Consider the following 13,495-nt stretch of genomic DNA (forward strand, 5'->3'; position numbering starts at 1 on the left):
GTTTGAAATGATTGCAAAATAAAAAGTTAAAAAAAGAAAGGCAGGGAATGGCCGAGTAAAGACAACCATAAATCTTCCCTTCAATGAAAACAATGAATACACTAGCAAAAAAAGTTAAAATAAATTTTTTTTAAACTCAGTTAATTAATCACAATTTTGAAGCAATCTGAGTGGTGTTTATTAAAGAAAGAAAATGCCAACTTGATTAAGAACAGCAGATTTCTGCTAGCATAACTTGAGCAAATCTTACCTTCCTCTCCACACCTCTTCAGTATTCATAAAAACAAGAAGCCTTGAAACCAAAGTAGATGTGAAAACCCAGAATCTTGCAGCCAGCAGAAAGGACAGACTGGGATTGCAGAACTTCAAAAAGTCCTATCCCCAGAACATTGTTAGTCTTTAACCTGTCTTGCAGTTCTCTGGAACCCCCCAATTTTCAGGGTGTTGTCTTTGACCTGATTCAAAGAAGAACACTATTCCTAGGATGATTGCTAAAAAAAAGTCAACATTAACTATGCATGAGGTTGCTATACCATTTGGGTCAAATAAAAGTCTGATAAAACTTTAAGGAAGACTTGTGGAACAAAATGCCCTCAGGAGGGTTGAAGATCTTTGACTTATTTTGGGTTTCACAAAGCATACACACACTTGCTATGCTGTGCACATGTCTAGGAAATACATGAGAGAGCCTCAATCTCTCACCACCAGCTGGGCTAAAGAGACCACACAAGCAGTAAGACCCTAATAACCAAAGAATCAAAGAAGAAAGCAAAAGGGAATTAGGACACACTAAGGCAGAATCATAAACTGATTATGCATTGAAGATGGCCCCTTACACAAGCATGGAGCCCTTGGCAAAGTTTGGGAGGCTTATTGGTTCAAGTTATTTAAGGAAATCTGTAACAATCATTAGTTGAACACTAAGCAAACCAAGCAGAGAATTCAGCTGTAGAACACTATAGAGAATAAAAACTTTACAGAATTAGTCTAGGAAAGTCACAAAGTAAACAACCAGCAGCAACAGAAATAAACATGGGGAGGGATGATTTCAGAGTTGCTACATTATCTAAAATATGTATTAATTAAAATTATGAGACAAAGGACAAAAAAGTCTGGTGCATGTATAGAAAAAAAGCACTAACAGGAACTTCCCAAGGGAGTCCAGATCTTGGACTTATTAGAAAAATATACTGAATCAGCTACTATAGATATGTTAAGAAAAAGGAAATAATTTCTAAAGAGATAAAGGAAAGTATGGCATCAGAGTTGGATCAAATAGATATAATCAACAGAGATAGATATTATGCAAAATGTCCAATTATAAACTTTGGACTTGGAAAAGTATATTAACTGAAATATAAAATCACTACAGGGACCTAACAGCAGATTTGAGATGTCTAATGAAAGAAAAGTGCACTTAAAAATAGGACAACTGAGATTATCCAAGCTGAGGATACTGTCTGGTCAAAAGTCCCCAACATAAATCACATTCATAGACGATCTGGTGATCAAAGTCCCAAGACAAACAAAGACATTCCAGCAAATAGAATATTCCAGGGGCCTAAAGAATTTTAAGACAAAGGCCAGATCACTCTCAGCAAGGCTAAACTCCTTACTACACAGCTACATTAAACATTTTTCACTTAACACAAAAGAAAGCAGCAAAGGAAGACAGAGGGGAAAATGGCATGTTCACATAGAGAAAATAGAAAGTTATATGGTACACATAAATTCAGTATGTCAGTAATAACATTAAAAGTGGATAGAATAAACAACCTTATCAATAGAAACAGTTTGTCATACTAGATTAAAAAAAACACACTACATCCAAATTTATGCTGTCTGTGGACACACATTAAATTCAACGAAACAAATTAAAATCAAAAGGATGAACTTTATGTGTGTGTGTGTATATATATATCCTTTTGGTTTTAATATATATATACACACACACACATAAAGTCCATCCTTTTGATTTTAATCTATTTGTTTCCTTGAATTTGTTTCTATGAATGAATAACATATATATATATATTAAAACCAAAAGGATGTGTATATATATATATACACACACATGCAAAGATCAACCACAGGAAAGCTAAATGGTTATACCAAAAGCAGATAAATTTCAAAACAAACAAAAAAACTGTTACTAAAGATAAAGAGGGACATTTTATAATGGTAAAAGTGTCAACCCATTAAGAAGATGTAACAATCATAAAAATATATGCACCCAATAACAGAGTACCAAATTATGAGAAGCAACATTAACAAAAATGAAGGGAGAAACAGAGAATTCAATAAAAATAGTTGGCGGTTTTAATACCCCATTCTCAATAATAGATAGAAAAACCAGGAAGATGATGGACCAGAAAATAGAAGACTTGAACATTATTAACCACTTAAAAGACACCTAAAGAACACTCCACCTAACAACAGCAGAATGCATATTCTTCTCTTGAGCATTCTTCAGGTTAAAAAGTATGTGCTAGATGATAAAGCATAATTCAAAATTACAATGGAATGAACTCAGAAATCAATAACAGAAAGAAGTATAGGAAACTCCAAATTAAGTAGAAATTGAACATTACACTCCTAATAACCAAAGGGTCAAAGAAGAAAACAAAAAGGAAATTAGGAAGTACTTAGAAATAAATGACAATGAAGGAACAGCATACCAAAACCTATGAAATGCAGTTAAAACAGAACTTAGAGGTAATTGCAAATTGCTATATTAAAAAAGAAGAAAGAACTCATAATAATAATCTAAACTTTCATCTTAGGACACTGGAATAAGAAGAAAAAACTAAACCTAAATTGAGCAGATAGAAGGAAATAATAAAGGTTAGGAAAGAAATTAATGAAATAGAGAATAGAAAATCAATGATATAAAAAACTGATTAATTGCAAAATTCAACAAAATCGACAAAACTTTAGCTAGATTGACAAAGAAAAAAAGAAAGAAAGAAAGACAATTCAAATGATTAGAATCTGGGATGAAAGAGGGGGCAACACTATTGATCTTATAAAGGAACAAAAAAGGATTAGAAAGGACTACTATGAAAAAATGTATGACAATGTAGATGATGTGGAGAAACTTCCAGAAAGATGCAAACTAATTAAATGAATTCAAATAAGACTTGAAAATGTGGGTGCACCTACAGCAAGTAAAGAGATTTAACTAGTAGTTTAAAAACTATTGAGGTCCACTACACAAAAATAACTCAAAGTGGATCAAACACCTAAATATAAGAACTAGCACCATAAAGTTTCTAGAAGGCAATGTAGGGAAACATCTTCAAGACCTAGTTATAGGAGCTAGCTTCCTAAACTTTACACCCAAAGTGCAAGCAACAAAAGAAAAAATAAGGGAATGGGAACTCCTCAAAATCAAATGCTTCTGCACCTCAAAAGACTTTGTCAAAAAGGTGAAGAGACAGCCAACTCAATGGGAGAAAATATTTGGAAATCACATATCAGACAAAGGTTTGATTTCTCATATATACAAAGAAATCATACAGCTCAATAACAAAAGAACAAACAATCCAATTATAAAATGGGTTAAAGATATGAATAGGCATTTTTCTGAAGAGCAAATACAGATGGCCCAAAAGCGCATGAAGAGATGCTCATTTTCACTGGCTATAAGGGAAATGTAGATCAAGACTACAATGAGATACCACTTTACACCTATAAGAACGGCTGCTATTAAACAAACAGGAAATTATAAATGCTGGATAGGATGTGGAGAAACTGGGACACTTCTGCACTACTGGTGGGAATGTACAATGGTACAGCCACTATGGAAGACTGTTTGGTGGTTCCTTAGGAAACTAAATATTGAGCTGCCTTATGACCCAGCAATAGCACTACTTGGTATATACCAAGAAGAGCTGAAAGCAATGACACAAACACGCATTTGCATACCGATGTTCATAGCAGCATTATTCACAATTGCCAAAAGATGGAAACAAACCAAATGCCCATCAACAGACAAGTGGATCAACAAAATGTGGTATATACATACAATGGAATATTATACAGAAGTCAGACAAAATGACATCCTGAAGCACATGACAAGATAAGCCTTGAGGACATAATGCTGAGCGAAATTAGCCAGCACAAAGGACAGGTACCGTATGATTCCACATTTACAACCAGCAAAAAGGTATAATCAGAGACTTACAGAATAGAGAGGAATTAGAGATACATAGAAGCTAGAGATAGGTGAACCGTTAGCTAATGAGGTTGAACTCCAATATAAGGGAGTAGATAGTAGAGAAGGTGATTCTCTAGTGGGACTAGAAGTAATATCACCATGTTGAAGATGAACAATATTGAAAGGGGTTGTATAGACCTACATGTTCCACAGACTCACCCTAGGAATATGAATGAGTTTTTGTAAGAACTACTTCAAAGATATGATTCTTGTATAAAGAGTGTTTAAGTACAGGGTACAGGGGGAAAATGCTATTGCATGCTATGAGCTATGTTCAAAAGGAAACCATCAGCATTACCACAGCAACAGCAGAGGTAAATAATGGGGTGAGGGATAAGAGTTAAGAGGAGATTTAGATCTCCTATTTGGTGAGGGTGTGTTTATTGGTTTTCTTTCTCTTGGGAACAATGAAATTATCTAAAATTGAGAATGTTGATGGACTGTGGATTTTGTACCCTCTACATGATGCCCGATGAATGCAAATGGCTGAAGGATACACTGATGGAGAAGGAGAATGGCAAACAATAGTGTATACTTATGAACGAAGTATGTGCTGCTACAAAAAGGAACAGTGTCGTGAGGCATGCAATGATGTGAAGGAACATGTGGGACATTTGGTGAGACAAAATAAGCCAGAAATAAAAAACAAGAATGGTATGGTCACCTTTAGAAAATGCTTATAAGAAAATAGGGGCCTAGGTTGCAAGCTTTTAGAGCAGAAACATTAAGTCCGAAGTGGTGATTATTATTTCTGGATTTTGAGAGGCTGTTTTATATATATAACCTCATAGTTAGAGGTAAGAATGAAGCCTAACAGGTTGGGGTTAAAGTAAATCAGAACATAGGGGTAGGGAAGACAATGTCTATATTTTAGAATCACACATATTCTTTGAGACCAATGGAAGAAAGGTTTATTTGATCTAGAACTGAAATTTTCTGTAGTGTATAATCTAATTCAACATATCTGTATAGCTCATTTGAACAACTGAAACACAGGAAGCACAGAATAGGAAAGATGTCCTTTAATCCTGTATAGATTATTGTAATACCTGGAAACATCCTAGAGTATATTAAGCAGATAATCAAAAAGTATTGGCAAAGTCCCCTGAGGGAGGGGAGAAAGACTATGGAACTATTAAATCTTACCATTAAGGAATCCCCTGATACTGTGTCAAACTTCAAGGTCACCCAAATCAAAAGGCCATGCCCTCAATCATGAGGCTTACTCTTGTGAAGCTTACATAGGTAGCATAGAAGCTTAGGTTACTTACAGGCATGCCTAAGAGTTACTTCTGGAGGACCTTTGTTGTTACTCAGATGTGGCCTCAGTCTCTCTAAGCCCAACTCTGCAAGTGAAATCATTGCCCTTCCCCCTACGTGGGACATAACATCCAGGGATGAAAACCTCCCTGGCGACATGGGAGAGGACTCCCAGGGATGAATGCAGACCTGGCATTGTGCGATCAACAATTACATACTGACCAAATGGGGAAAAGAAGTATAATTAATAAAGTATCAGTGGCAGAGAGAGCTCAAATTGAGTGGAGAGGCTACTCTGGAGGTTGCTCTTATGCAAGTGTCAGGTAGAGCTTGCTACCTATCATAACCTGCCAACCCCCAACCAGGACCGTTCCAGCCAATCCTAAAGAACACTAGGGCAATTTATAAGATTCCACAAGGTTCCAGGCACCAGAGTAACATTCTAGAAACCTACAACCTCCAGATGGGTTCCTGGTCCAGATAAGTCCTGAAACCTAGCCCAGCCTCTCCAGAATATCAGATAGTTCCATCTCCCTACCCCATATTAGTGACAAACCCTTCCAATACCAAAAATTGCCATAGCCCAAACAACCCCAAAGAGAGGTATAGAAAGATCAAAGGTGATGGTGAAATTATATATAGAAGATAGGACTTAACAAATGAATACGAATGCTGAATCATTAGATTGATATTTCTTTTAGTCTCCAGTATTTTAGAGCAGCTAGAAGTAAAAACCTAAAATTGTGAAATTGTAACCCGTGTCTAAGTCTGGCATGGCAATTAGTTCTACAATTAATTGTGATGCTGTGCTTTGGAATTTATAACTTTTTTGTATATCTGTTATTGTTCATAAAAAAGAAGGAAAAAGTCTATTGTGATGATAAAAAAGTAATTAAGCCCTCTAGCCTCCTATATTCTGGAGCAGCTAGAAGGAAAAATGGGAGAGGATCATATGGTAGTCCATGACAAACTCAGGGATCTGTCCTGTAACCACTTTTTGAAGAGTGCTTTGAAAACTACTTTTTTTTTTTTTTGCTTTGTATATATGTTATACTATACAGTTAAAAAATATGTGAATACTTTTGCTCAGTTTCATTTGTAATAAGAGAAAGGCAAGTCACAATTACACTGAGATACCATTTTTTCTATTAGATTAGAAGTATGCCAAAATTTTACTACATACCCTATTGATGAGGCTGTGGGGAATTAGGCACTCGTGTAATGCTGGTGGGAGTTTAAATTGGTAGTACTCTTATGGAAGAGAATTTAATATTTACAGTATTACTGGTATAATAATTCCATTTTCAGAAATTTATCCTACAGAAATATTTACACATATATAAAATAATATATGTATAACATTATTCATTGTAACACTGTTTATACTAGCAGAAGATTGAAAACTATCAGTAAAAAGCTATTAAGTAAAAAAAAAAGTCGATTGTGATAATAAAAAATATTTAAGCCCTTTAGGCTCCTATGCTCTGGAGCAGCTAGAAGGAAAAATAGGAAAGGATCATCTGGTAGCCCATGATAAACTCTGGGATCTGTCACTTTTTGAAGAGTGCTTTGAAATCTATACCTCTTTTTATTTCTTTGATTTGTATATAGGGTGTACTATACAATAATAAAGTTAGAAAGAAAGTTAGAATGGGCATAGCCCAAATACCCCTACAGAGTGTGAGAAAAATCAGAGGTGATAGTGGATTTATACAGAGACATTTGGGCTTAACAAATGAGTACTGAATCATTTTACTGATATTTCTTTTAGCCTCCAGTACCTTTGAGCAGGCAGAAGTAAAAACCTAATATTGTGGAATTGTAACTCATACCAAACTGTGAAATCTGTTCTACAACTTTTTGTTGCGATGTACTTTGAAATGTATTGCTTTTAGGGATACATGTTATTTAAAGAGAAGGAATATAACAGAGAAGATAGGATTTAACAAATAAGTATGACTGCTGAATCAATATATTGATATTTCTGTCGGTCTCCAGTATCTCAGAGGCACTAGAAGGCAAAACCTGAAATTGTGGAAGTGTAACCCATACCAAACTTTGAAATCTGTTCTATAACTACTTGTTAAAATGTATGTTGAAATTTATTGCTTTTCTGTATATACTTCATAATAAAAAAATGCTAAAGAATGGGTTAGGTAGAGTTCCTTTTTCCTCATTTTTTTAGGAAAGTTTGAGCAGGATTGGTGTTACTTCCTTCTGGAATGTTTGATAAAATTCCCCCGTGAAGCTATCTGGCCCTGGGCTTTTCTTTGTAAAGAAGATTTTGGATGACTGATTGAATCTCTTTACTTGTGATTGGTTTGTTGAGATCTTCTTTTTCTTCCTGAGTCAGTGTAGTTTGTTTATGTGTCTCCAGGAATTTGTCCATTTCATCTAAGTTGTCTAATTTGTTGGTGTATAGTTGTTCATAGTATCCTCTTTTGCTTTCTTTTAAATTTGACTATGTACATCAATAGGCTAGACCTCTGCATGCCTGGGTCCACAAGATGGAGTGAAAAGGTGATGCAAACACAGACAGACTCCTCAGACACTTATCCCTCATCCACTCCTTCTAGGACTAGGGGTTGGTGGATTAGAACTTTAGGGCTTTCCAATCCTGCTAATCCTGCTAGGGTTTAAGGAAAATTCCGAGCAGAGAAGCTCTCTGGTAAGGGAGCAGCAAGCTGGAGTGACCACTAGCAATTCATGTGATATCTGGGCTCTTAGCAGCGGCACTTAGCTTGTTTCCTCTCTTTAAATACCCTGGGACTGACACAGATCATGCCAAGCCTCAGGCCCCTTTCAGTACCCAAGACCAGACAAGGTGGCTGATCCCTCTTAATATTCCCACATGAGTTCACAGGCCATAATTAGACACCTGAGGAATACAATCAGATAAAAAACTCTCCCCAAATACATCAAGAGCGGAGGAAGAGACAGAAAACTAAGGTATGTGGAAGGCAGAAGTGAAAACACTAACCTCCCGATCATAGGAATCCTAGAAAGGGCCACGTTTTTAGAAAAAGAGAAATTGTCAGAAAGTCATAAAATGAGAAAATAAAATTACAAATATTATACATTTCTTTTCTAAGCACTGGAAAGATGGCCTTTGGCCTGTATTAACAACACAGTATCCCAGGGAATGCTCGTGTTCCACACAAGAAGAATTTGATAACTACCAACCAGGTGGAAAAAGGCTTGGGAGTCAGCAGCCTGGCCAACTAGTGGTGACTCTGCTAAATCTATCCTAGGTCACCTTACTGGTGAAAAGTAGAATTAAAAATTGACAAAATGAGATCAGATCTGGTCATCGCACTGCATACAAAGAGGGAAAAATATATAGAAATTTTACTTTATTTTCAAGTTATTTATTTAAATATGAGATTATTATGTAAACTTATGTTAGTCATTTTTGTATTTGTAACATTAGAAACTAGGTCCCAGAATGATTCGATCAATGAGTGGAAAAGTATCTGCAAAGCCCCCTTCAGGGAGTGGTGAGAACGGGGAGAAATTCAACCTCCCCAAGTTGAATTCTTGATATTCTCGCAGGCAGTGTGGACAACCAAAGCTATAGGCTGAGCCCCCAGTCTTGGGATTTGTTCATATGAAACTTGACCCCAAAAAGGATAGGTCAAGTCTACTTGAAATTTAGGCCTAAGAGTCACCCCCTAGAGAACCTCTTTTGTTGCTCAGATGTGGCCTCTCTCTCCAAGCCAACACAACGAGCAGTCTCACCACCCTCCCCCTCTCTACGTGGGACATGACTCCTGGGGGTGTGGACCTTCCTGGCAATGTGGGACAGAGATCTTGGAATGAGTGGAGACTCAGCATCAAAAGATTGAGAAAAACCCTAGAATGAGCTGAGACTTAGCATCAAGGGATTGAGAGAACCTCCTCTACCAAAAGGAGGAAGAGGGAAATGAGACAAAGTGTCAATGGCTGAGAGATTCCAAACAGAGTCGAGAGGTTATCCTGGAGGTTATTCTTATGCATCAAGTAGATATCATCTTGTTATTCAAGATGTAATGGAGAGGCTGGAGGGAACTGCCTGAAAATGTAGAGCTGTGTTCCAGTAGCCATGTTTCTTGAGGATGATTGAATAATGATACAGCTGTCACAATGTGACTGTGTGATTGTGAAAACCTTGTGTCTGATGCTCCTTTTATCTACCTTGTCAACAAAGGAGTAGAACATATGGAATAAAAATAAATAGTAGGGGGAACAAATGCTAAAATAAATTTAGTTTGAAACGCTACTGATCAATGAAAGCGAGGGGTAAGGGATATGGTAGGTATAATCTTTTTTTTTTTTTCTTTCCTGTGTTCGTTTTATTTCTTTTTCTATTGTCTTTTTATTTCTCTTTCTGAATGAATGCAAATGTTCTAAGAAATGATGAATATGCAACTAAGTGATGATATTGTGAATTACTGATTATGTATGTTGTTTCTTTATTTTTTAATTAATAAATAAATTAAAATAAAAAGTCAAGCCAGCAAAAAATTATTAAAAACCTAAAAGAAGGTCTGTATCTGGACTATGCCATGTCAAGTACATTTAATAAAAAATAGTTTACTACCTTCAAAAAAAAAAAAACTAGGTCATGCATTGTAATGCTGACTATTAATTAAAAAGTCTTTCTATTAATTAATTAGCATTAAAATCTTTTTCTTATGCATTCTATTTTATTATTTTTAAATTTCAAAAGTAATGTGTGCTGGTTTGAAAGGATGTATGTCCCCTAGAAAAGCCATGTTTTAATCTAAAGCCCATTTTGTAGAGGCAGAATAATCTCAGGTCAATATTGTATGATTGAATCTGTAATTAGATCATCTCCCTGGAGATGTAACCCAATCAAGAGTGGCTGTCAAACTGGATTGGGGCAAATGTGTCTCCACCCATTTGGGTGGGTCTTGATAAGTTTCTGGAGTCCTATAAAAGAGGAAACATTTTGGAGAATGAAAGAGATTCAGAGAGAGCAGAGCAGAACAACATAGCCACGAGAAGCAGAGTCTACCAGCCTTTGGAGATGAAGAAGGAAAATGTCTCCCAGAGAGCTTCATGAAACAGAAAGACAGGAGAAGCTAGAGATGTCGCTGTGTTCTCCATGTGCCCTTCCAGGTGAGATAGGAACCCTGACCATGTTCACCATTTGCCTTTCCAGATGAGAGAGAAACTCTGACTGTGTTCGCCATGTGCCTTCTCACTTGAGAGAGAAGCCCTGAACTTTAACGGCCTTCTTGAACCAAGGTGTCTTTCCCTGGATGCCTTAAATTGGACATTTCTATAGACTTGTTTTAATTGGGACATTTTCTCAGCCTTAGAATTGTAAACTTGTAATTTATTAAATTCCCCTTTTTAAAGGTCATTCCGTTTCTGGTATATTGCATTTTGGCAGCTAGAAAACTAGAACATAATGCATTACTATCATAAAACATTTATATTATAAATTTTGATACGGGTCTAAAATTTTTGAGTTCACATGCTCATTTGCTTAAGTTTTAGAACTACTTTCACGCAAAGAAGGACAGTCAAACTCCCCTTAACAATTTCACCCTCTGTCAGTCCCCACTGCCCTCACAGGAAGTCCATATTTTAATTCAGTCTGAGCAAATCATAAAGACATGATCAAATGTTACTTTTTTTTTTAGAAATATATAAATAATATTCCCCTTACTCCTGGCACTTTGAGATTTTTCTTCCAGCGTTAACATTAGAATGCAAGACTAATCATGTTTGATTCTGATTCTCTCTGAAGAATGGCAGTCAGACATTTAGTTCATTTAAGGGCATATTTAATACCGTATTAATATCACATATCCTGACATTTCTTCTTTATTACATGTCAATGTATCCCTTAAATAAAATTCTGTTCTTCAAATGAACATGGGAACCACAAATTCACCATTACATTTTTCAACAAATACTTTTTGTTTTGTCAACATGATTGATATTGTTAATAAGAAACAACCAGAAGCCTGAACATAGAGTAATTAAAATAACTAGATATTATCAAATATTAAAATAATAAACATATGTATGACTTCCAGGTTTCAACATCATTTATTGTGCAGATTTCTAAAGCTGGAATAAACACAGTTCATAATTTAAGTAGTACATAAGGTATCTTAGTAGGAATTTTAACATATTCCTTTAGGACAGGCAAGTTATTTTTCTACTGTGTCCTTAAATAATAGTCAAGTATTGCATTGTATTTACATCTTAAATCCATTTTGTTTTTTAAATCTAAAGACAAGCACAGGTACATTGAACGTGCAGTATAAATTAGTCATGGCGCCTTACATAAAAGCACATTTTCTGTTTGAATCAGTATTTTAGTACTGCAATTTAATAAATGGAATAAAGCTAGAAGTAAAGAAAGCTATTGATTATAAATGTTAAAAAATATTGAAAAAGCACTGAATCTTAACAAACTGAATGCTTATACACAAAATCTATACAAATGGTTAGATTAGTCTTAAATTTGTATAGATCAAACAGCATTTCAAAGAAAATTTATTTACCTTCGTTATTATCTGGTGAGTCTTATAAATGCACATGAATGCAAATTCACATAATTTCTTTTAAAAATGGGTCATGTTGAAAACATGAAGAAAGTTTCATATTTCTCTTTAAGAGTGGAGATGGATTATTGCAGTGAATTTACACCAAAAAAATCACTTACTTGAAGTTCCCAGAAGAATGGAAGGGGTTGTTTATATTCACAGTGACTTCTTTCCATTGATAACATGGGGTTTCACATTTTATAATCTCCTAAAGTACAAATAAATAATAATATATCATACTATTTGAGAATAGCTAAAAGGTCTTGAATTATCAAACACAAACTTAAATATATACCAAACTTTCTATTTAAATATTAAACTGGTATTAGTTAATACAATCAGCATTTTCCCAATAATTTTGAACCCCTAAAATCTGGGTGGAAAAGGATAAACATATATTTTCCTTCATTGCTGATCCACAGCACTGTGCTAAAAGCTAAACTATTTGTCAAAATAGTTTCTCTAAAGTTCACTCCCTAAAATCGTTGTTAAGGACTGAAGGTAATTTCACATTTGCAAATTAATCAAAATTAATCAACTATATATCTAATATGTATGACAGACATAAGGAAGGGGCAGGTGTGTGTGTGTGTGTATGCGTATGTGTACGAATATCTGTAGGTGACTCTGCATGAGTGTGGTGTGCCTGTGCTTATAATATGGCAACTGCATTGACATATTTAATAAAAGCTCAGATGGAAAATTAAAACTTCAATTTACCCAAAGCTCTTCCGTGGAGGAAGTTTTTCTAGGAATTTCATACTTTTGGACTGATCATATTCTTGTTTTATTTTATTTCTCCATTATTATCTAATCACCTTCTGGTAATTCAGTACCATGATTGGACAGATGGGAGGAAAGAGAAAGTGTACAGAGAGCACATGGGCTTCAGGTGTCAGCTCCTCTGCCCTAGGAACCACGTTAATGAAAGGCTAAAACCAGCCCTTTCTTTTGGCCATGTGTGGCAAAACCATGACTTGTTGCAGGGAATCTGTGTGAGAGGGTTGGGAACTGTAACTGTTATCTAAGAAGAAAGCAGATCACAAGTCATATCTCAGTGTCAAACGAATGCTCATTTCCTGTCCTAGTTGTTTTTATCTATTAAGCTACACTGTGGTCATGCTGTCCCACATGAGCATGTTGGCACTGTCCTCATATAACTGGTCACAACTCAATCCTCCCAGCATCACTCTGTCTACTTCCCACTCTTTCCCCTGCCCACCTAAAATCCTTTATAATCCATATGGGAATCTGGTCACATAACACATTTACTTGTTATTTAGCATACATTCATGGTAAAAAGTATGTATTTTTTTACAAGATGATGGCAACGGAATGTTGATCATTATAATAACACAATCATTTAATAGGGATTTAAAATCCCTCTACCCTACCCTTTGAGTTACAAACACTTAGAACTACATCTTTTAAAAAAAATGCCAGCCTTGGA

General features: G+C 35.5%; 1 protein-coding gene across 2 annotated transcripts in view; it reads right to left on the minus strand.

Annotated features, from left to right (window-relative positions):
• Positions 1-13,495, minus strand: part of CFAP47 (cilia and flagella associated protein 47) — a 429,253-nt gene that overhangs the window by 168,707 nt on the left and 247,051 nt on the right. For both annotated transcript variants that reach the window (XM_077144877.1, XM_077144876.1), the window contains exon 39: positions 12,165-12,253. In XM_077144877.1, the coding sequence (XP_077000992.1) occupies positions 12,165-12,253 (89 nt within the window). The remainder of the gene's footprint in view (positions 1-12,164; positions 12,254-13,495) is intronic.

The sequence above is a fragment of the Tamandua tetradactyla genome, chromosome X, assembly GCF_023851605.1.
Source record: "Tamandua tetradactyla isolate mTamTet1 chromosome X, mTamTet1.pri, whole genome shotgun sequence".
In the NCBI taxonomy this organism is placed as follows: domain Eukaryota; kingdom Metazoa; phylum Chordata; class Mammalia; order Pilosa; family Myrmecophagidae; genus Tamandua; species Tamandua tetradactyla.